Consider the following 25,455-nt stretch of genomic DNA (forward strand, 5'->3'; position numbering starts at 1 on the left):
TTTGGTGCAAAAAGTCTATAAAAACATAAGTGGACCTCACCATCATAATTCATTAAAAAAAATTCTTCATTTTCTTTTCAAGGTGTCCATTTTGTAACTTCCCAGCACTTTTGGACAAAGAGATTTCTCTGTTCAGTTGCCCAAACCCTCGCTGCAGAAAGGTTGGTCTGTTTCCCTGTTTGAATGCATGTAATTATTCAATGACATCTCTTTTTGCAGTGGTTCCTTTTATAAAAAATTCTATCCTGATCTGGCTTGGTTTTCTCTCTGTTCACTTCTATCGGAGTCACCAAGTAGTCACTTGGTGGCGCCATGGGAAAGGGTCAGCAGAATCAGTGTTTTGCAGTCAAGGGCCTTGTGATATGCAGTGTTTGGGGATGTGAAACTAATGGTATTTTTGCATTGGCAGGGTTTAGTCAGCTGGAATTTGTCGGGTAATGGCAAGAATAGAGAAAGGCATTCATCATGTCTGCTATAAATATGCAGCACTCTGAACTCTAAACGGAGCTTAACAGGGGTTGAGGAGTTCACCACAGCCTGATGAATCAGTATTCCAGTATATCACTGTCTCATGATGTTTGGTAAATGATAAAGGGGAAAAGTTTGATTATAACCTCGCTATGTGGATCACAAACCACAGCTTGTGCCATGTTTGCAAAAGGTGAGGTCTTGAAAAACAGGCTTGAGTAGACATTATCAGTTCAGTCTCTCTAAGAACAGTGGAGTTCAAAAGTCTACATTGAAAATCTGGGATACAAAATCTAATTTAAATATGGAAATAAACAGTTTTAGGAGTTTGTAAAATGTAAAACAAAGAAACGTTATGACGTAAAATTAATGCAAATATGTACAATTCTACACAATTTTTAGGTCACTAATTAAAAAACATGTTAGTGACCATGTTAACTACTTTGTACAAAAGGATTTACTTGCTTCTTTTGAGACAGCTAAAGCTCAAATCATACTGTGATAACATGGATCATCAGGTTTTGCATAAACTTGTGGAGTCCATGCTGTCATTAAAACAAAAGAGGGGCGTAACAACAATACCAAGACATTTTGAAAGTCATGTTAATGTTTCAATTCAGCTTTTCTCATTTGTGAATAAAGCTTGCTTAAATCTGTGAAACCAGGGAAATAGACATATTATCACAAGTGGACTCAGACATTTGTACCCTGCTGTATGGGCTGAATTTTAAGAGGAATGTTTTGTCATGCCCTTTGCTTTTGTCTTATCAGTGGTGGGTGGTTGTGTGTAATGCTGTGTGAAATGTATCAGGCAGTGTCAGGAGTGAGGGGGCTGTCTGCCTGGATTTCAGCTGACATGCAGAGCATGTCAAGGACATTGAACTAACAGCCACTTTCTCAACAGCCCTGAGAGAAATGTTAGAGCTCCCTGCAGTTTGTCAAGTCTTTACATTTTTCTGTCACTTTCCATTTATCTCTCTTTGTCTCTGTCTCCATCACTTATCACAGTAAATGCATTTAAAAGGGCTGTGGTCATGAGTTTCTTTCAAACTAAAGCTCAGGGAGGATAAATGTACATGTTGTCATTATCAAGTATATTTTGAATTCCTGTCATATAGTTAAAATTTCCCAGGTTAGGTTGAATCTTAAAGTAATAATAGGAAATGAAATTTGCTTGTTATTCACAAGTAATGGCTTATCATTCAAGTTTTTGTTACGGTAGTTCACGTTACTGTTGCAGCCTAATAGCTTGTTGGCAAGATGTTTTTTTACCAGCAGAATGATTAAAAACCTGTGCACCCTCAACTCTGGGAAGCTGCGTAATGCCAGCCAGACTGAAACCATTTTTGTGCACTGCAATATGTATCATAGGTCGGTGAACGGTCTTTGTGCCATCTGTGAGCATGCATTCTGGAGCTAATACTGGGCATGCAATGCGCTATAAAGTTGTGTCGTGATACCACAGGCCTCCTTGTCATGTGTCGTGTGTTTACATGTATTCATTACCTAATATGTATTATTAATTAAAGGGCTAGTTCACCCAAAAATGAAAATTCTCTTTTTTTTTTTAATAATATTTCAGTTCTGTAGGTCCATACAATACAAGTGAATGGTGACCAGAACTTGGAAGCTCAACTTGGCAGCATTAAAGTAATCCATATGACTCCAGTGGTTAAATCTATGTCTTCAGAATTTATTAGATTGGTGTGAGTTTTTACTGATTCGCATTGTTCGTGCATTTAGCCACCTACTGGGCAAAAAGGGAGAAATAAATCAAAGAAAAAAACAAATAAATCATATTTGCACAACAACCCAGTAGGTGGCAATATGCACAAAGAATGTGAATTGGCCAAAAACAAAAGAAAAACTCAAGAACCGGCATAGGCTATTTTTTGGACACTGACCCCAACCCTAATATTGAGAGAGGATGGGTGATTCAATGTTAAACACTTAAATGGCAACTGCTTATGATATGAGTAACATTATGAAGTGCTCTTTAAATTTGAAGCTTTTTATGTTGAACTGAAGAATGAATGGAGTGATTAGTAGTATTAGTAGTCTAGGAAAATCTGCTTGCTTTATCTTCATGAAAGGGTTGATTATGGTAGGCATTTCTATTAGTACAGTGCTTGGCACTTCTGTGTATTTTCTGTCTTATACCAGTTGTCCTTTAGATGGCGTTGTTGCTCTATAATACCAGTGAATTGTATTACTCTGCTACACATCTGCTGCTGATAGATAACAGCATGCCAGGAAAGGGAAGGTGGGGGAAGCCGCTCAAACGGCCACATCTTCGGCCCTCCTCTCTGCACTGATGATGGATTAAGTGCCATCATCAGGCAGGGCCTCCATTTTTTTTTCCCCTCCTATTTCTCTTTCTACTGGCTAAGTCACAGTACAGGATGCAGGGAAATTGAGAACAGACGTGTAGTATGATTTCATAATGTGACCCACTTTTTGTCTCTCATCGTGGCATTCCTATCAAGATGGAGAACTGGGCTCTTGTGTAGCATAGTGCTCAACTTGGCCAGCATTACGAGGACTTTAACAAATTTGATCCTCTCTGGAACAAATTTGTGGGGTAGATAATCTAGATATATTTGGCAATTGATCTATGGATCATGTATGGATCTTTGATAGATGCATGAACTTGAAGCAACAGGAGATCTAGAGTCTCAAGTAAATGGGGTTGTTATACATCTGGACTGGTAACTGAAAGGCTGTAGGTTCAAATGCTTAAAGGGTTGTTCCTGGAGCTGTCAGCACTGTGCCTATGATTAAAAGACTTCAGGTTGCTCTTGGATGATTGTCCCTGTGTATAATGTAATGTGGGTTGCTTTTGGATAAGAGTGTCAGCTAATCAGTGTTTCTCAGTAGGACCCAGATTTCACATTTGACAAAGTGGCAGCCCATCATTGTTGTCAGCACAATGAAGTCTTGGTGAACGTCTGTTTTATGTGGTCTGGCTCATTGCATTTTTCCTAATGTAACCGGTCCTGCCTACCCACTCCGAGCAGGATTTGAAGCATGGTCTCCGGGCATGGGAGGCAGGCGCACTTTTACAAGGAGGCTTAAGTCTAAGGCTTATAGCATCAGTTGCTAGTGCGCCTCTTGAGGCCAGTGGAGTGAGGTTTACACACAATGCACAGCACATACCAGCTGGCTACTGTTACACTCACCCCCCTAAACCTCACTCCCATTTGGGTTACGGCACCACTGGTCCTGCTCACCCGCTCTGAGCATGATTTGAACAGAGGTCTCTGGCATGGGAGGCGGGCGCTAACAAGGAGGCTAAAGGCTACAGACTCTAGCTTCAGTCACTAATGCGACTCTTTAGGCCAAGGGAGTGAGGTTTACACACACTGCACAGCACGTACCAGATGGCTACTGTTACACTAACATGGTCTGATTCAATGTTTTCATAAGACAAGCGCATGTTGACTTGCTTCTACCAAGTGATAAATTAATTTGGGCCAACATACCATAGGACATAATTGGAGGCATGGCCTGCGATATAACCAACAAAAGAATAGCAAGTTTTTTTTCTCAGTTTCTAAAGATAAGCATAGTTATTTTGTTCTCCTACCTATTAGCTTTCAAATGGTTAGTTGCTTTTATTATTTGTATTTTAGTATAGTTTCAGATCAGATTTTAGGAACCTGTTTTTGGGTTGAGACCCACCAGTAAAGAACCACTGAGCTAAAATGACAAATTAGTTTAGTCAGAATTAGTCAAACTAATTACTCTACAGTCATTTTCACTATAACGTTCTTAAACAGATTCACAAATAGACCAAAAAAACCCACAAAGTTTGATTTCAGACTAAAATAATATGACTTCTAAAAATGACCGTTTTATTCGGACTGAAATCATACCAGCCCAATGTCAGAATAACATGCCTTGATAATGCTATTTGTATTTTGGCTATGTTCAAGTTCAATTTTATTTATATAGCACATTTTATAACAGCCACTGACTGACCAAAGTGCTTTACAGAACTACAGAATTAAAAGACACCAACACCATGTGTAGTAGCACATCATAAAACAGTACAACAAGGTTAAGAACACCTTAAAACGGGAGACGTCCAAGCAGTCTCAGAGACTATCAGTAGTAGAAAATAAAAACAGAGAAAACAGTAACGGGTTTAATACTAGTATCATACTCGAAGGAGAGAAATATAAAATAGACAGAAAAAAATATATAAGTATAAATATATCTATAGAAACACCCATACACATACACACACATACATATATATATATATATATATACATACACATACATACACACACATATATGTACACATATACACATACATATACACGTATATGCACCTTATTTGTAGGCCAAAGAGAACAAGTGCGTTTTTAAAAGTGACTTAAAAGAAATCACAGCTGGCTATGTCCAGCATGTATACACGTCAATCGGACCACAAATGGACCTCTGTGTTTCGCACATGACCTGAAAGACAAAGATGATGCGCGCAACGATAATTACCGATTTTAACTGCACATGAAAATGTACTGACCGAGCCACATTACTGAGCCTCACATCTAAGATTGTAACCGAATATTTATGATTAGGTAGGACCAAATGGAAAACTTTAAGGAATGGTCATTGAAAAAGCCATATTGTTTGGATATGTCGGAATGGACATGTCTCGGAGTGTATCATGATTACAGCAAACAATGAGGATTTTTAATGGTTTGAGCAGTGAAGATGTTTGCAGCTTTCTAACCCTCATTTGTTCATGGATAGAACAGTCAGTTAGAAACTCTGGAATCCCAGTGCTCCTTTAATGACACTGATACTCATGTTTCAGCACACAAGTATTTTCTGTCCTCTCTCTATCTGATGTCCTGTATGTCTGTGGTGTTATGTGCCCTTAAGTTCCTGTCTTGAGGAGGGAAGACATGCTCTACCCTATGCCTCCCCTCTTTTCCCTTGGTGAAGATGAAAGTTCTATAACTGACAAATTTTTTTCCCCTGCGTTGCTTCTTTGGCTCCACCCCTCACAGTGTCCAGGACCCTCATTGGCCAGAACCCGATCCCTTACATTTGAATTTTGGTACAGTTCATGTTTGACCCAGATATTATTATTATTATTATTTTTTTTAAACAGCTATTGAATATTAGAGTGGCCTTCACAGGCCAACTTTCCCCACTCCTTGGCTCTGCGTACTGGCTTATGTTCACATTGTTTATTTTCCATGTACCCATGTTTCTCTGTTTCATGTTGATATACAGCAACAGCTGCACTGTTTTCTATAGCGCATGGTTTGCACCCATGTTTTGTATAACAACATATTCAGTACCCTCATGATTATAGTTTTTATACTCTTAACTTTCATATAGCCCAGCACATCTAAAAGTTGCATTCCATAGAATGGAAACAATCAAACCGTTGTTCTGACATGCTGCATAATCCACCATAGATGAGTGTAGAGGGAGTTGTTTTTGTTCAAAAGGCATCAGCCCCGCCTCAGCACTCCCCGCTAACCACTTATCATGAGCTGCATGAGCCAAACCTTTGAATACTGAAAAAAAAAAAAAAACACCTTTTGTGTTATAGCTTAGGGATATCAAACCCTGGCCTAAAGACGTTTTTATTTGTGTTCGCACATGCTGTAGGTGCATCGCTCTCTGCCTGAGGCTCATTCAGGACTGTGATCCTCCAAAACAAGCAGCACCCTAATCGGATGCTCTCTAAATCTGTTCTTCTGCCTTATAAGGCCTGCTGTTGCTGAACACTCTTACATGCTGCTTCAGGAGAGAAGCAGAAAGCTGCCTCAACAGATGTTGCAACAGTTCCCACTCTCTAACAAGTTTATGAACACTGAGTAGTTCATGCCAGAGGCCGGTGGCTTCTCAACCTAGATGATGTGGTTATGTCAAAAGCAGTGTTTCTGTGCTTTCAAAAGCCTTGAAATAATAAAGCACTTTGTTAAACCCTACTTGGTACTTCACAAATAAAATGTAGTAGTATTAAACACATTGTAAGCCTGCTATTGCGTTGCACTTGCCCAAATTATTGCTTCACTGTCCTCTGACATTAACTGCTTTTCTGGGGGAAATAAAGATTCAGGCTCCTACATGTCTGTGTGCAGGCACTCTGTAACGTGCAATTCTCACATGTCATCTTTACTATGGAGTGAATGTTAAAGATGAAAGTTACACTTAGAGATTTATTTTATCATGGCAAGTTTATATGATGCTGTGTAAATGATTCTGTATCGATTAAACTTATTTGGATTTTAGAAACCTGACTTTATATTCATACAATAACGTAAATGAGAATTCATCAACGTGTGACAAGCGCCTTTTTTGAAAACAAGGTACACAATGAACTGGTATACAGTATAATGTGAAACTGAGTCCTGAAGATGAGTGGACTACGTTTACACAAATACACTCAGTCCTGATAAAACTAGCCTGACTGGCTGGAGCTGTGGTTTCCGGTTATTTAGGTTTCACCTTAAATGACATGCAGTGATTAACAGGAAATGCAGGGTTGCTAGTTTTGTTGTATCAGATTCAAGTTACAAGAATATGTGGTGAAACCACAATTTTTAACCAATGGGCTTGTTTTGTTGAGATAAAGACTTGCCGTTGAAGCCGTTTTCCTTGTGTTGTGAAGTTGTTTTTCCAGTTTGTTTTGGTACTACTGAGCTCACTATGCTAGATGACAGCTATTTTTTATATATTCATTACACCAAATAGGCCCTCTCGGGTACAGACGAACGCCACATACACATCCTGTGTGGGTTGAAGGTTCCTGTGGCTCTTGTGCAACAGTGTTTTCTGTAACGGCGTCTGCAGTCACATTTCTTCTGCACATTAGGTGTATCACCCCCCTTGCAGCACTTACTGTGATTTATGGCACACTAGACTGAAGTCTTTGCCTGCGAGAACGTTACCTCACTCTTTATAGTTTAAGCATTTCTTTGCTCACGCTAATTGTTCTTTTTGGTTGAAAGGGCCAGCTGAAAAGGTATTTCAGCCAAAAATTAAAATTCTGTCATTATTTACTCATCCTCAAGTTGTTCCAAACCTAAGCAGCAAGGCAGCCGCCAAAGCTTTCTGATGCAGTCGTTATGTCCATTTTGCTTGCATATGAAATTAATTTCTTGATAAGCTGTAAATTATTCAAGGATCCTTCTAATTTGGAGTTGTGCACAAAAACTATGTAGTTCAATTGCATTACTATTAACAGATAAAGTAAACAATACAACAAAACAGTACAAACAAAACTTAACCACTTACACAGGATCATTTGTCTTCCGCCTGACATTTTTCACTCATTTGAAAGCTCCCGGTTCACACACATGGACTAATTTCATAAAAAAAGTCTCATTTTACAGATAACCTCCTAAATTAAGACGTTAATCCTATAATTAATCAATAAAATTGTGTGTACAATTTTATGATATACGTTTTTTTTTTTTTTTTTTAAAGAATGCCATTTTAGTTCTGTGTCCTCAATTTTCAAGCAAATAGTCTTTTATTCCATTTTCCTCTATCACCTTCCATCACATTATACTGGACTGAAATGTAGGTGGTGCTCTAATGCATTTTAACCATCATCTATAGACAACAAATCAAGTGCTGAGAACTTCCCAAATGTTTTGTTAAATATCTTTGCTGAGTTGTCTATAACCCCAATCTATGTGTCATTGGAAAGCAGAGAATCCTAGCTTTACAATGATGTGTTTGTGAACATTTAATCTTCTGTAGATGAGAACCTATTTTGCTGATGATTTGTTTCATATTTTGTTCTGAAACATTTTTGACACAACTTTGGATTATTCACCCAAGAAAGTTAACAAACAATGCATTTTAAAGCTAACAACCCAAGGTAAGATTTATTATAATGTTTGGGGCTATTTGGGGCTTACTGATCAGTAGTCAGCAAAGAAAAGAGGCATTTTATGCCTTATCAAAATAAAATTTCACGTGGTGATATTTTTTAAATATTTCAAACTGTGGTATTATAGCAACAAAATATAGACTGCTTCCTGAGAATGAGAGCTTTCATTTGATATATGTCTTGTCTATTTAAGTGTTATGTGAACTTTTATATTTATTAAAAAAACAATTCTACAAGTTAACCTCTAGGTGGGGTCAATTTGCAACACAAATGTTTTCAGGCCTTATTTTGTTATCTTTTGTAAATGAATAAAAGGATAATTGATTTGGTTCTCTGCAAAGTTCAGATTCTAAGCTTTCAAATGATACCACATATGCCTAACTTATGCATCCAGTGACTTCAGTGTTTTAAGTGTTAAAAAGGCTTGCCATATTTTTGGCTGAAATATCCTTTCAAGCATGAAGGAATAATGTCCATAGGGTTGTACATTTCTTTCTTTTTTTTAGCTTCATAAATCAAATACTTGTTTGTTCTTGAAGGAATCTTCACTGTTTGCCAGAACAGAGATAAGAGATTTTACGTAATAGTGGAGACCTGTGTGTATCTGAGTCTGCCTGCTCTGTTTCCATGCATGCTTTCTGCTGATCAGGAAGTGTCAGCCTGGCCTTGCAAGGTATGCTTTGAACCAGGAAGCACTGTTTCAAGTGATGTCAGCGTGATGTCACTGCTGTATTTTTAGTCGCATATATAAATGAAGGTACCACTGTGCTTTCACACTTCTCAGAGTGAGAGTCACCTTTAGAGAGCGCTGCATTCACTTCTTGTTATCTCTTTGTTGATATGCAGATACACCATTTATGGGCATCTACACTTAAAATGTTGTTGTTGTTGTTAAGTTTACTTATCTGAAAAGATTTATAGTTTTAAATGACACTTCATCTTGTTTTATTTTTTTTATTTTTTTACATTCACAGTAAGCTTATCTTTGTTTTACATAAGAAAATGTAGACATATGCTGGTAGTGTTTTGAATGATCTCTATATAATCTATAAAGTGCTGGTGGTGTACTGGTGCATTGATTTGTCAGAATTACAAATTTAGCCATGAAAAAAAAAAAAAATCTTAACATGACTTCCATAGCTTTTCTAACAGCTTCCATAGAGTCTTGCGTGTAATTGACGCTCCTTAGCTTGTCCTCCCTCCCATGCTGTGCTGTTGTTCTCCACTAGGAGGCGATGCATTATTACAGTAGTGCTTTAAGTTCACATCTACATGTTTGATGCCACATGGCTATTGTATGCTTTGGTTTTTACACCAATGCCCAGTTTAGTTTTAAAACGGTACAGTTTCTAGAATCTTTACAATTGTGCTCATAAATATTGTACAACTTGAACAATATGTGAGCCTGAAGCAGAATGTTGGTTTTCATAAGTATATTTCCCTGGCATACACTTTTGAAAGACATTGTTATTTTGCTAGTATGTCTTGCAATATCCAGCTTAGGATGACACCCAGGGGCCAGGAGCAATTGTTTTGAAGATTTTTAAGCCACACCAAGTTGTCATTTATCATCTGTCACTGTCATTAATATTCACCATTAGCTTTAAATATTTATGCTAATGGAATTTACCATGGGGACGGTTACCTGGCAACACTCAGTTATGGCATTAGAGAGCTCTCTCTGTGTATAGTGGCCATGTGTGTTCCTTCTCCATCAGTTCATCTCTCTTTCTCTGATTGGTTTGAAGACTGTGGAGGAAGGGGTTGGATCTTCAGCTGCCATTTCATTGTGCCCACTTATCTCTTCATGAAAATAACGGCTAATGTTTATCTTAATAATACAAGGAGCTTGGCCATGTGCCAGTGTGCTGACTCAAAATAAATCCCCTCCTCATTCTGTAAATGTGATGACAAGCAGCCAGTGAATGTGGGCGAAGCTGTTTGAGACTATATAGAATCAAGTTGCGTTTAACATGTTCAAATCTGTTGGAATATATTTATATATATTTATATATGTAAAATTCAGAGCATGATTTTGGCTGTGCCATGTAAACAGTCTTAGCACAGCAAACTTCACGCTTTGAATTTAGCAGTTTTAGCTGCATGTCGCACTCAGATGTCCTTTCCAGTCAGCTGAAAGGCGAAGCATTGTGGGCATGCATTGCTAAAATGGAACAGATGAAAAATTGTTTCTAGGCAACCAGACAGACGATGACTCGCATCCAAAGGGAAGGGCTGGGGACTGCGTGCACTCAGTCTACTGTAGCTACTTTGTCAATCAAAGCTATTTGCTTGCTTAAAATGAGTATGAATTACTTAAAAAATGTTTTTACCCCAAACCGTAAGTATTAAATGTTGGGACAAAAATTTTAACTTTACCCATTTTCCTTTGGACATGATGTGCTATTACTTTTTTAAGCTACAGTTGAAGTCAGAAGTTTAAATCAAGTCATTGAAGTCGTTAAAAAAAATGTAACCACTCCACAGATTTTGTTTTTTACCACATATAATTTATCATCACCTTTTCCACTGCACGTTATGGTTTGACTAGACTCTGTTAATTCAACTGTACTTTTCTGAGCTTGCTTTTCCACTGCAGTTTAGTGCCGCCTCAACATGGGTGGGATTATTGGCTGATTGTCATAGTTGCGCCACCTCTACTGCAGTGACATCATCTTAAATACGACACTAACATTACTGACCATAAACAATAAAATGACCGCTAGCTGTTAGCTAATAGCTCCTTGTGCTGCATAAAGCAGTTGTTTCATGGTGATTTTACACAAGTGTAACAGATAAATTGGCCTGGTTGTTTTAGAAGCAAGCTTTCCAGTTGCTGGTTAACTAAATAAAGTGAAGCTTTAAGAATAATTAGAAGAATAATAGTTAACACAAAACGTACCATCCTCCATACACTCTTCCTCTCATTACTCGCCAGTCTATTGCCATAGATTGCGTCTATTTGGTCGAACCACTTTCTTCTGTTTCTGAACCACTCCGGCTGTTGTGGTCCTTGATGGCTCTATAGTCACTTAAGTTTTTTTTTACTTTTCTCTACACATGTTGGTAGGTCCGGTGGTAGCTGTGTGTGGCCAACAGCTGAGACACTTCCTGAAAGACTTTTTCCTTTTGTTTCGTTCGTCGCTAACGAGTGGAATGTCTGCACCTTGTTTATTGACCACAGCATGGTTTTGTGCACAGCCATTTCCTTTTACAATTCGAAAGTGACTCTGATAGTGACAATTCTCTCTGACCAATCATTGATCTGCAGGATTGTGACGTGACATTTAGTATCTGCTCAGCTCACTTGGAACCTCGACCGAGGTATCTGCACTTTTTATTAATCTTATTATCTCGCACTGGACTGTCAACAACACAATGGCAACTGACTATCAACTGACAGCCTGAATGTCAATACAGCACAATACAACCTTCTGTATATTTTTATTGTATACTGTGTATTCTATATTGTGTGTATTCTATATTATGTGTATTGTATACTGTACATTGTATATTGTGTTGTGTGTAATTATGTGTATATTAGATATGTAAATTCTGCTGTGTAAATCTGATGTTTATTGTAAATTGGTATATGTCTCATCACTGTCATGACTGCTATGTTGCTCCGATCTGCACCCTAGACTTTCACCCACTATTACACTTGTGTATTTGGTTGAGTGACAATGAAGGGATTTGATTTGAAGATGCTGGAGGAAACGGGTTGACAAGTATCTATATCCACAGTAAAAACGAGTCCTATATTGACAACCTGAGGCTGTTCAGCGAGGAAGAAGCCACTTCAAAACTGCCTTAAAGCCAGACTACAGTTTGCAAGTGCACATGGGGACAAAGATCTTACTTTTTGGAGAAATGTCCTCTGGTTTAATGAAACAAGAATTTAACTGTTTGGCCATAATTACCATTGTTTTGTTTGGCGGAAAAAGGGTGAGGGGTATAGCATGGGGATGGCAGTATCATGTTGTGGGGGTGCTTTGCTGCAGGAGGGACTGGTGCACTTCACAAAATAGATGGCATCATGAGGAAGGAAAATAATGTGGATATATTTAAGCAACATCTCAAGAAATCAGCCAGGATGTTAAAGCTTGGTCGCTAATGGGTCTTCCAAATGGACAATGACCCCAGGTATACCTCCAAAATTGTGGCAAAATGGTATTGCAGTGGCTATCACAAAGGCCTGACCTTAATCTGATTTGTTGGCAGAACTGAAATAAGTGTGCAAGCAAGGAGGCGTACAAACCTGACTCGATACACCAGTTCTGTCTGGAGGAATGAACCAACATTCCAGCAACTTATTGTAAAAAGCTTGAGGAAAGGCTACCCAAAACGTTTTACCCAAGTTTATCAATTTAAAGGCAATGCTACCAAATAATAACAAAGTGTATGTAAACCTCTGACCCACTGGGAATGTGATGAAAGAAATAAAAGCTGAAATAAATAATTCTCTCTTCTATTATTCTGACATTTCACATTCTTAAAATAAAGTAGTGACCCTAACTGACCTAAGACGGGGAATGTTTTCTATGAATTGCGAAAAACTGAGTTTAAATGTATTTGGCTAAGGTGTATGTAAATTTCTGACTTCAACTGGATCTGATTTAAGATTATTGTCCTGACAGATGAAAATCTGTGAAATAAAGTCTAGAGGCGCATCGACAGCACTTACTTTTGTTCCCTTTCACACAAGTAAACCAACAGATTATCAATTTATAAAAGCTGATTTTTTTTTCGAACTGTTCCTCACAAAATTATCTTATGACATCAAACACTTTTACTATAGTGTGACTTGTAAGGCAATACTTTTTAACGTTTGCATATCATAACCAACAACATTCAAGCTTGTTCAAGAGCAAACCAATTACATGTTATTTCAACTGAAAGAGCAATGCAAAAGGCCAGGGTACGAGTCCAGAAAGTGTCATAGAAGCATCACACAAAAATTTGGCTGGTTCAGAAATTGCATTTTTCTTCTCATTTGATTTGTCACACTATCGGTTAGGTTTAGGGTTGAAAGGTTTTGTTCATTTAAAACTCCTAAAAAAAACTCATCTGTTTAAAGGAGAGTTAACATTTTCTCCCAAAGCCACACAGTGGACATTTCACCTCGGAACTACTGAGATTTGTGTAATGAACCACATAATATCATTTAGCAAAAATGTTTTACAGTCATGCAATTTTCAGGAGGTCAGGCTCCACCCGAACCATATCTACAGTGCATCCAGAGAGTATTCACAGCGCTTCATTTTTTTCCACATTTTGTTATGTTACAACCTTATTCCAAAATGTATTAAATTCATTATTTTCCTCAAACAATACCCCATAATGACAGCGTGAAAGAAGTTTGTTTGAAATCTTTGTAAATTTATTAAAATAAAAAAAATAAAAAAATAATCATATGTACATAAGTATTCACAGCCTTTGCCATGACACTCATTGAGCTCAAGTGCCTCCAGTTTCGACTTATCCTTGAGATGTATCTACAACTTGATTGGAGTCCACCTGTGGAAAATTCAGTAGATTGGACATGATTTGGAAAGGCACACACCTGTCTATATAAGGTCCCACAGTTAACAGTGCATGTCAGAGCACAAACCACGCCATGAAGTCCAAGGAATTGTCTGTAGACCTCCGAGACAGGATTGTATCGAGGCACAGATCTGGGGAAGGGTACAGAAAAAATCTGCAGCATTGAAGGTCCCAATGAGCACAGTGGCCTCCATCCGTAAATGGAATCATTTTGGCACCACCAGGACTCTTCCTAGAGCTAGCTGCCCAGCCAAACTGAGCAATCGGGGGAGAAGGGCCTTAGTTATGGAGGTGACCCAAGAACCCGATGGTTACTCTGACAGAGCTCCAGCGTTTATCTGTATAGAGAGGAGAACCTTCCAGAAGAAAACCATCTCTGCAGCACTCCACCAATCAGGCCTGTATGGTAGAGTGGCCAGACGGAAGCCACTCCTCAGTAAAAGGCCTGGAGTTTGCCAAAAGGCACCTGAAGGACTCTCAGTCCATGCGAAACAAAATTCTCTGGTCTGATGAAACAAAGATTGAACACTTGGGCCTCAATGGCAAGCTCATGTCTGGAGGAAACCAGGCACCGCTTATCACCTGGCCAATACCATCCCTAAAGTGAAGCATGGTGGTGGCAGCATCATGCTGTGGGGATGTTTTTCAGCAGCAGGTACTGGGAGACTAGTCAGGATCAAGGGAAAAATGAATGCAGCAATGTACACAGACATCCTTGATGATTTTTTAAATAAAATGTAGAAATTGTGTGTAGTTAATCCCAAAGGGGTTAATGCCAAAGTATATTCTACTGTGCAAATGTTTTAAGCACTTGTGAAAAATGTTGCATAGTGAGGATGTCTTAAAACATAATGCCATAAATTGTTTTCATTTATCAATTAACGTCATACAAATTCAAATCAATATTTGGTGTGACAACCTTTACCTTCAAAACCGCACTAATTCTCCTAGATACACCTGGACATAGTTTTTCTTGGTTGTTGGCAGATAAGCTGTTCCAACCTTCTTGGAGAACTTGCCACAGTTCTATCTGTTTAGGAGAACTGTCTAGGTCTCAATTGCTTCTGTCTCTTCATGTAATCCCAGACTCGATGTTGAGATCTGTGCTCTGTGGGGCCATAGCACCTGTTGCAGGATTCCTTGTCTATATTCTATTACTATATTCTGTAACTAATCAATTCTATTTCCCACTGATTATATAAAATAGTAGTTTTAATACAATGTTTTTGTAAAAAATATCATGCACCTTAGACTTTTGCACATTACTGTGCTTCCAGATTTTTCAGTAAAAAGTAATATGGAAAAAGGAAACTCTCAAATAAATTCAGGGAACATAAGCTGTTTCCGTATGCACAAACAGAGGTCGCTGAGCAACAGAAATGTGACCCTTATTTGCCATTGGAGGAATACATTTTTGTCCAGGTGGTGTTTTTTTCACTGTTCATTTCAACTGTGATCAATAACACAGCTGCTTGTTTGTGTCCTCTTCCTCAGGAGAGTTGCAGGAAGTGCCATGTGGTGTGGAAGGAGCACGCAGGAAAGACCTGTGAGCAGGTGCTCGAGAGAGATGAGATCCGAATGCGGGTGGCCTTGTAAGTGCTCTGCTGAAAACTCTTCAAGTTTAGAGCATGTTAATAATTCATGCGTGGAGTATTGTGGGTATTCTGTAGTGCAGTGAAACTCACGGGAGATCATTAGTATCCTTGATGCCGAGTAAGCCTTTTTCCCAAGCCCTTCTCATGGCACTCTTTAGCACACTGTATTTGACCCATTCCCATGTGTATTAAGTTTGCAAATACACATCAGCCAAAGCTGTTTCTATGCACAGGAGGTATTCATGAGGAATTGTGATGGAGCGCTGGTGCCTATATAAATTTATTCAATGAGAAAATGGACTATCGTCTTGGTCAGTCTCTGGTCTGGACAGGATGTGATAAACTGGTTTCCTTCCTTTCATTGGATGGGGCAAACACAAGCATCAAAGACTGTGTATCCTGTTTACCCTTGACCTTTTTTTTCTAGCCTGCATGTATAGAGACAGGATACTGACCCTAACCAAGGGATTAAATTAAACATGGTGTCACAGGCCTACTTTTTTTTTTTTGTTTTTGTTTTTTTTATCATTGAAAGTTTTCTACAGTTTTACAGCAAGATAACCTCTTATTGTAATGCTTCAATGCTAGTATGCTTTCAATATGTGGAACAGACAGAAGTAAATGATGACAAAATGAACATTTATAGCTCTGTTTTTAGTTATTTATAAATATTTTAATATTTAAAAGTTCTTTTAAAATGTACACTATTATATTTGATTGTCGTTCATTTGTTTTTGAAGCCTGAACATGAAATCATATACCCTTATTTTATTATAATATGACCCAAGCTATATTTGTATAAATGACTTTGTGGATGAAGCCCAAATGACCGTTTGTATGACAATTAATTGTCATATTCGTGAAAGACCTAAAACAGACTATTAATTCTCATAGCCCTATAACAGGCAATTAATCATCATAATCGCAATTATTTGTTTGACAATTAATTTTGTACATTTTGAAAAATACAAAATGTGATTTAAAATGATGAGGCAAAATAAAATGTTCAATATTGCATATTGCCTTGCGCTCAGTACCCAGCTATTAAAATTTGGCTAAAACAAAGTATCTTGGATAATATAATATAATAAAATGTTGCTGCCAGCCTGTCTTTTAGAAGATGCCCTTGCATTGGCAGCGCCTCTACCTTAAAATGCTGTCTTGGTAGGCAGCTGTAGGTTTTGGAACAGAGATAATATGTTTACATAACCCATATGTTATTTTTGTTCTGACAGTGAGGAGAAGATGACAGCTGCCCGCGTGAGGAAGTGCCACAAGTGTTCCACTGGTCTGGTGAAGTCTGAGGGCTGCAACCGAATGTCGTGTCGCTGTGGCGCCTTCATGTGCTACCTCTGCCGGGAGCCAATCAACGGCTACAACCACTTCTGCCAGCACGCCCGCTCGCCAGGAGCTCCCTGCCGAAACTGCAAGAAGTGCTCGCTGTGGACGGACCCCACGGTAAATGTTCACACCATCCCCCTTTGTTGCCTCTTTTCCACCAATAGGGTGCTGATGCCAGGGCTGGTGCCCGATCTGGAAATTTTCCACACATTTTCATTGCAGAAAAGTCAGTTTTGGGCTGAACGGCTGTTATTATAAAATTATGAATTAGGGCTCAACAGTAATGATGGCCCAGGGAGAGAGGTTTTGTCAGAATTGTCACTTGCTCCATCGGGCCAGTGCTGCATTTTTACTAAGGCTACGTCCACACTAATGCATTTTTGTTTCTGTCCAATGATACAGCGTTTTTGTCTAGTGAAACTGAGGTTTTTGAAGACATGAGACATTGGAAAACAATGATGTCATGTGATCCGTCCAACTCAAAACGATCAAAATGACGGCCTGTGCCTGGTATCCACATTGATAGCATTGTTAAAGATAAATGTTTCCTTGTACACCTTTAACCTTGCATTCCCTCAAAGGTTACATTAAGTTTACTCTGAATAGGTGTTTGGCGTTGGAACACCAGGATAATTGCGTTTCAGACCATACATGGAATGGTGATTTTACGCATGTGTAGTAAGGGGATTTAAGTGATTTCATACGTTTCAGTGTGGACGAGCAACCTTTTGAAAATGTTTTAAAATGGCAGTGTGGAAGAAGAGCATTTTCAAAATGAAAACACTGTTTTCAGATTTACCTGAATTAATGTGGTCTTAGTAAGTCATATGTCTTACATTCCTTAATGTTAAACATTTGTTTTTATGCCATGTAAATGTAAATATTTGGTTTTCTGTTATATACTGAACATTTGAAATTCTGCTGATTTGAAAATGTCACCAAGGTAAGGGCCTGGCTAATGTAGATGAGTGTTTTGAAATTGTGAAACTTATTTGGTATTGTTGTTGTTAATAAGAATTATTATTGCTATTATTATGCAAATTAAAACTAAAGATGTAGTAAATAATATAATTTAATTTTATGTTTTATACAGTATATAATTATAATATCTTATACATTATGTAAAATATGAAAAGAAATTTCATAGAAAACCTTTTTATTTTATGTAAAAATACATTTCTAAAAATGAAATGCATAATTTATTTATAATTTAATTGTGGTGAGGAGAGAGAGCACTGGCAGAGCAAGGAAAAATCAGAACCACTGGCCAACTGGACCAGCCAAAAATATTCCTTACTGTTGAGCTCTGTGAATTGATTGCAATTAATTTTGTTTGTTATAACTTTTTACAATTGCATCAAAAGCAGCTAGTGATATCAAGACACTGAATTGAATTACTTGTGTTTTCAAAACACGTTAGACTCCGAAACGAAGACCACAATGCACCGTTTGTGTACACAGCTAATGTATTAACATGGTTACAGTATGTTTGCCTCTTATGTTGAGAGGCTTCTTTCATGCTCATCGTCAGTGTAAGGTCAGCCCTGAAACATGCATGTAAACACTGCTCTGTGTGTCTGCTCTCAGTTTGCTACAGTTTAGTCCTCCTGGTTTAGAGTAATACCTGTTCATGGCCTCTGTTTACTACCCAGAGGGTATTTGCTCTAGGGCAAGCATTTCTGTTACCCGAGGTACTCCATGCTGCTTGTCTTTGGTCCTCATTTTGTGAACATGTAATGTGATACATCTATGGTTTGTTCATTGTAAGTATCATTTAGTCTTTGAATAAACACCCAAGTCATTTAGGGTGTCTGTTACGGCTTTATGTCTGTTTTGTATACAGGACTCTTACAGAGTTTGAGTTATGACTGGTACTTTAGTGGTGCTCTCAGTGTCTCATGGATCTTTTTGGATTAGCTGTGAAAAGTTCTGAATCTGGAGCGGTCTTCTGCATGAATACTGCAGCTACCAGAGTGAATGATCATGCATTAGCCTTAAGCTATACAAAAGATAACACCCAGTTTAGCACTCAGTTTACAATGAGTAAAGAACAATTTGCTCTGCAACTCATGTATTATTTACAACACTGCTAAATTTTTCCCTTTTCTAATCATAAAAGCAGCACAGGACGTTTAAGCACTCAATCACAAGGATTATTCATTTAAGATAAATAAAAAAAAAATATATAAGTGTTTAAGATTACATTTCGGCCCATTCCTCACATACAACTGTCAAAAAACTACGAGTTGGATGCGCAAGTCAATAATCAAATAAAGACATTTAAATCCCTGTTTTCTTGTAAAGAGCGCAGTCAGAGAGCTGTCCTGCTGGCAGCCGGGGGGCTACAATTACCCCTCCATTCAGAGCCATGCCTAATCACCTGGCACTGTATGCCAGTTCTGGGAGAGTGAGTTTTGAAGGCTGACTGGTGAACTTGAGCTGTTTTGTGTTTGACCGACAAAGTATATTTCCCCCTTGTTCATCTGATGTTCAATTTTTTTGCCCAGATTGTGGTCTGACGCCGATGTTTGGCATCAGATTGTGGCTGGCAGTGTCTGCTGGTATTTCCACACAAATGAACAGTAATTGGAGTTCCTAATTGTCATGCCATTTTTGAAAGACTTTATTGTTTTCTCCCCTTTTGGATCTTTTCTGTCCCCCTCTCTCTCTCTCTCTCTCTCTCTCTCTCTTTCTCTTTCAATCGCAGCAAGATGATGAGCGAATCATTCAGGAGATTCAAAAGGAAGGTGAAGCAGAGTTAAATAAGAAGAGCAATCAGTCAGGTCAGTTTTCACTGTAATTCAGCTAAGTTTAGCTTTAGTTGATAACCTTACTGCTGAGCAAATGCAGTAATTACACATTTCATCAGAATTGTGTTAATTAACTTTAAAAATGTATTTACCAAGTACATAATAGTAATATATCTTGTAGATATAAGGATAAGGACATTTTCTAGGTTCATTTGGAAACGAATCAGACAGAGGCACATAACACAATCACAATTTAACAGCGAGACAAATGGAATTCAAACCTCTCAGTTAAGAAATGTACATGTCAGGCAATGGAATATTTAACAATGAGCAGCTAAAAAAAGAGATGAGAGACCTTTCAATGAGAAAGGTTACCAAAAAATGTTTAAAGGGATAGTTCACCCAAAATTGAGAATTCTCTCATCATTTACTCACCCTCATGATATCCCAGGTGTGTATGAATTTCTTTCTTCACCAGAACACAGTTGAAGAAATATAAAAGATATCTTAGCCCAGTATGTCCTTAAAATGTAAGTGGATGGTGATCTGACATATGAAGCTCCAAAAAGAACAGACAATATAAACGTCATCCATATGACTCCAGCAGTTAAATTAATGTCTTTTAAAGTGATACTATCGCTTTAGGTGCAAAAAAAGGTCAATATTGAAGTACTTTTTTTTTTTAACTATAAATCATCATTTCTGGTCAGCAGCAGTTTGTTTTTCTATTTTTCTTCAACTGTGTTCTGGTATAAAGAAAGTCATACACATCTGGGATGGCACGTGGGTGAGTAAATGATGAGAGAATTTTCATATTTGGGTGAACTATCCCTTTTATATACTTTTAATAAAGTAGCAATATTTAAGTTCTAATGTTGTTATCTAATTGTAGGCAATGTTGCTGGTATAAGAAAAAATAGATAATGATCTAGCATGTGATTGACGGGATTAGCTTTTTTGCATTCCTTTATCATTATTTTTATGGGTGATATTTGCCCCCAGGAATTGATTCAGGGTAAAAAAAAAAAAAAAAAGAAATTATCTTTATTTAGGTATGTTTTTTTTCTTCACATTTATAAAGGTTTATAAAGAACACAAAATATCAAATGTTGGATAACAGATAAAACACAAAGGAATTCATTACAGGACCATTTTGCCTCACATTTTTTATATACTGGGCCTTTTTCTTGCTTTTGGTGTTTGTTTTTTGCCCCCAGTCCTGGTAAATGTCTGACCCAAGTATGTACAACACATTTGGCTCTACAATAAAAAACATTTCATGTATTATTTATTTATATTTATTTTTGATGGTGTTCCTTCGTTTTGCTTTTGTATGGCAGCTAAACCTTAGTTTTTTCTGATTGTTTTTGTGGTCTCTGTTTCAGAAACCACAGGGAAGAGATTGGGTCCTCCTCCAGAGCCCATCCCTGCAAAGCGTCCTCGTGTTGCACCGCAGGCCCCTAACGCAGTTCCTCAGGCAGTCCGCGCCCCACTGCACATCCCCCAGGTCATGCTGCCCGGGCCACAGCATCTTTTTCTTCAGCCCATTCCAGCCCCATATGTGCCCCCATTGCACAACCTCCCCCCAATAAACTACAACCCACGTAACGTGAACTTTGACTTCAACATGCCAATGCATTATGGACCACCACATCGCTTCTTCAGACCTATCTGAGGACTCCACGGTACAGAGAGCCATCTTCGAACTATTTAAAGAATTTCAGACTTCTTGTCTTAAACTGCTAGCCTTTGCTCCTTTTTTTTTTTTTGTTTTCAACATATTCTGTTATGGGATCCAAACTGTTTTTCTGGAGTGCTTAAGAATGCAGCAGAGTGCCTGTTGCTCTTGCCCCTTCAGTTGAAAGTATGTTTTGAATGAGGTACAGATTGATTGATTAATGCAAAATTATGTTAGTTTTCAGTTGAATAAAAACAAAAGTCTTGTTAAACATTTAAGATTCGTGTTGCAAATTTTTTTAATTATAGGCTACTTTTTGAAATAAAAATGTTTTGGGGGTCATGGCTGATATTTCCAATGATATCCCCATGAGGTATTCAATGAAATTGGCACTTGCCTGAGTTCACAACATTCTGCATACAAACTAAACATTTGGACCATTTTAAACCAAGATTTCAGTGTTATTTGATACATTTTCTTCAGGAAATGCAAACGTCTGGATTATCAGGTTTGGTGGGTTGCAGGGATGTAAAAATCTTTCATGTCTTATCTGATCTTCATCACAAAGGGAAATGATTAGAGAAAAGCATGAGCAGAGGTACAAGTCAGGAAAGGGACTATTCAAATTGAATTATGAATTAGACATTTGTTTGTTCTGTTTCATCCTCAATGGAAACCTCCCATACTCGTGGACATTTTGAAATTTGGATCAGTTGAGAAATACTTACAAATTGTATTATAATCCGTTGCTTTTGGTGTTCAAATGTGTGGGTTTTGTTTACACTTTAAAGGTGAACTGTATTTGAACCAATCAGTAAAGGGGTCGCAAATTGGACGTGGCACATTGGACAAGTTTTCTGTTAATATAAGTACATCCCTGGCACCCAGCTATAATTTTGGTAGCTGCTTAAAACATTTTGTGTAACTCGCATAATTTTCCATTAAATTTTAACCAGAATAGCTATTATATTGACTAAAACGTATCGAATAGCTTATTTGGTTCACAATCTTAGTAAAGCTGGCTTGCTAAGGTTGCTAGTTAACTTATACTTCAACTGCTACATACAGTAGCTATGAAGACTACAGAGACTTGTAAAATATTATCAACATTTAAAATCATCATGAACATTCACCAATGGATTTACCTGCATGATAAATTAATTGGTTAACATATAATAATAATTATTATTGCATCAAAAATATTCATCTTTATTGGCAAGAATATAAAAAAAAAAAACCATATATATATATATATAATATAAAATGTTTCCAGTGAATGGGTGGGACACGTGCAGAGCATTACAATTCTGCGGAGCTTCTTGCAGTGTTCTGTGGGTGCAGATTCCATGTGGGACAATCAATCAGTCATCGAACGTAGGACAAAAGAATTCAGAAATTGGTGCTTTTGTAGCCATGCTTGTAATGGAGCTGCTTAATTTAGACACAAATGCCAAAAGATCAATTCATAGTCAATGTTAAGTTAAAAAGGCTTAACTGTTATGATTCACCACTTTAGCCATAATGCCTTCAGAGTGGGAAGTTTATGGTGTAACAGGCCCTGTGTTGTATCACTTAACTGCATTGTTTGTGAAGTTTCTGGCTGTGTCTAAGGTACTGCAGAGATGTCTCCTCTTGCCCAGAGCTTCAACAAAGAGCCATTGCTCTTACCCACTAATGGATCCACACCTCCATCCCAGTGGTCCAGCTCTCCTCCCCACTGGCACCAGCCCTCCTGCCTCAGGCTTTATTTAGTCCCCTCATGCCTCTGAAACCACATAACTTGCCCTCTGCAGAGCCAGCAAGGCTATTAAATAAACCTTTTTCTCAGGAGTAATGAAACAGGATTGTGGTATGGTGAAGGCACTGTACAATAAACCATTGGGAGACCATCTCTCAATCAACCGTAAAATGACTATCACTTCAGGATGATCTGGGCTTCTACTTCCTTCTCCCATCTGCTTTGCTCAATCTGATTGTCTGTGGAATTTTTGAGCACAGGTTTACCCAGACCTGACACTTACGGTGCAGGCAGTGACTCAGTTTGACATTGTAACCCCTTAATGGCCAAGCAGATGGAGGATTTGTTCCAGCCTGTATGACTACAGGTGTGAAGGGCTGACCCTGGCAGCTTGCTCACTTTCCGCCCACAGCTTAAGTGGTTTCTGAAACTGGATCTGTGCTCCTAAATCTTCAGCCTCAAGCTCCAGACAAAACAATGATGGGGATACTGAGTGGAGGACTTCCACACCCAAGACCTACATGCCTGTTCTTCATCACAGATCCTGTTGCGGTCACTTGAAATTGAAGCAGCAAACAATTGTGTGAGTGCAGTGGTACAATGAAGTAAATATTTAAATTTATGTGCAAAACTCATCATGACAATGCTCTGGATTTGTTGGTTGTTGCTGGGGCATTGCTGTTGTTGCTAGAGGGTCACTTACTGGCCAAAGTGAAAAGAGTCTCCCCAAAGGCTGTGTCCACAAAAATCTATTTTCGTTTAAAAACAATTTCAGTCATTGTCAGTTTTGGGCAGTAATGTATTACATGTACTCTGTATTATGTAATCAGATTACTTATGTCAAGTACTTGGTTGCATTACATTTTAAAATGTGCTTAGTTACTTTATGTAATGCAAGATTACATTTTTGATTACTCGTTGGTAGCGGCCAAATCAATCTGTTGCTCTAAACTGGTTTCCCACTGATGCGAAGCAGGGTTGTGCCTTGTCAGTACCTAGATGGGAGACCTCCTGAGGAAAATTAAGGTTGCTGCTGGATGAGGTGTTAGTGAGGCCAGTAGGGGGTGCTCAAACTGAAGTCCGTGTGGGACCTTACACCCCAGTATAGTGACTGGGACACTGGACTGAAAAAAAAGCACCATCCATTGGATGAGACGTTACAGCCAGGTCCTGACTCTCTGTGGTCATTAAAAAACACTTCTTGCTAAGAGTAGGGGTGCAACCCTGGTCATGCCCTTCTAATAATCCCCCTCCATTAATTGGCTGTATCATTCTACTCTCTCCTCTCCACCAACAGCTGGTGTGATGAGCATATTGGCGCACTATTGCTGCCATCGCATCATCTAGGTGGATGCTGCACAATAGTGGTGGTTGAGGAGAGTCCCCTCTTTGAGTGTAGTGTCAGAAAAGAACCACATAAATGTAACATTCATTCATGAATTACCAATCAGCCAACGGCAATAACTAGTCTAGTATGTATTTTACTGATAATGCACCTACATTTTAAAAGAGCAGTCGGAGCCCGAGCCTTAAATATGTGCGATAGGTCTAGCTCGGTAGCACTACATGCAAAAATATCTTTCTAGAGACACAGGAGGATATAACTGAGCAATGCAACCTTTGCCTTACAAAAAATATATCTATTGTGAAAGACTCCACATCTTCAGAATTAGTTTGAGGTTCTCAAATATAAAGCTATACAATCATCATAAAAAGTATAAAATATTTTAATTATGTAGCAATGTGTAAATAATGATCTAGCCATGTGTACATGTACTGGAATTGATACTCTGCACTGAAAGTAATACAACCCACAATACACAAATGGGCATTTGGTTTCCGTTTTAAATTAAGTTCCAAAAATAATGTGATCTAGGAGCTTTATACAATGCATTCCATTGAATCATTTTCATTTGTCAAAAATTCAACATGGCGCTGGAACTTTTTGTGCTATCCTGATGCACGGGTTGCAGTGAAGTTGCATGGTGCAAAAGATCAAAGTGCATTCACGTTTATTTTTGAAACGGGGTGCAAATACAGACAGCTCTGTATTTATTTGCACCCCGTTAATACATTTGGTACCTAATACATTTAAAATGAATGATTAGATCGATCAAAACATGCAATAAGTAGATTGACTACAAATGTAATCTTAAAATTGGTTACAGATTACAATTTTAGTTTTGAAATTTGTAATAAGTAATGGAGAACATTTCATAGTAATATGTCCAACACTTCCCATTGTTTTACAAAGTATGTGGTCAGGAAAATGCAATTCAAGTTTGAATGAGAGGTGTAAACGTATCTAAATCAATGCTTTTGAAATGTAAATATTCCCTAGATTAAACATATTAGGTCCCTAGATATGGCACTATGGTCCTCCATTTTTGATGCCAGTTTATATGTCAGGGCAGGGAAAAACCAATCGTCCAGTCACTTACAAATCAGTACATTGCACATCAGCAAGCAAA

General features: G+C 38.1%; 1 protein-coding gene across 2 annotated transcripts in view; it reads left to right on the top strand.

The window, feature by feature from the left end:
* The window catches only part of rnf216 (ring finger protein 216), a 33,116-nt gene extending 11,615 nt beyond the window's left edge, over positions 1-21,501 (top strand). For both annotated transcript variants that reach the window (XM_052133117.1, XM_052133116.1), the window contains exons 13-17: positions 83-161; positions 15,377-15,474; positions 16,713-16,935; positions 19,526-19,601; positions 20,954-21,501. In XM_052133117.1, coding sequence (XP_051989077.1) covers positions 83-161; positions 15,377-15,474; positions 16,713-16,935; positions 19,526-19,601; positions 20,954-21,243 — 766 coding nt within the window. In that variant the 3' untranslated portion in view covers positions 21,244-21,501. The remainder of the gene's footprint in view (positions 1-82; positions 162-15,376; positions 15,475-16,712; positions 16,936-19,525; positions 19,602-20,953) is intronic.
* Positions 21,502-25,455: the final 3,954 nt, after the last annotated feature.

The sequence above is a fragment of the Xyrauchen texanus genome, chromosome 8 (assembly GCF_025860055.1).
Source record: "Xyrauchen texanus isolate HMW12.3.18 chromosome 8, RBS_HiC_50CHRs, whole genome shotgun sequence".
NCBI lineage: Eukaryota > Metazoa > Chordata > Actinopteri > Cypriniformes > Catostomidae > Xyrauchen > Xyrauchen texanus.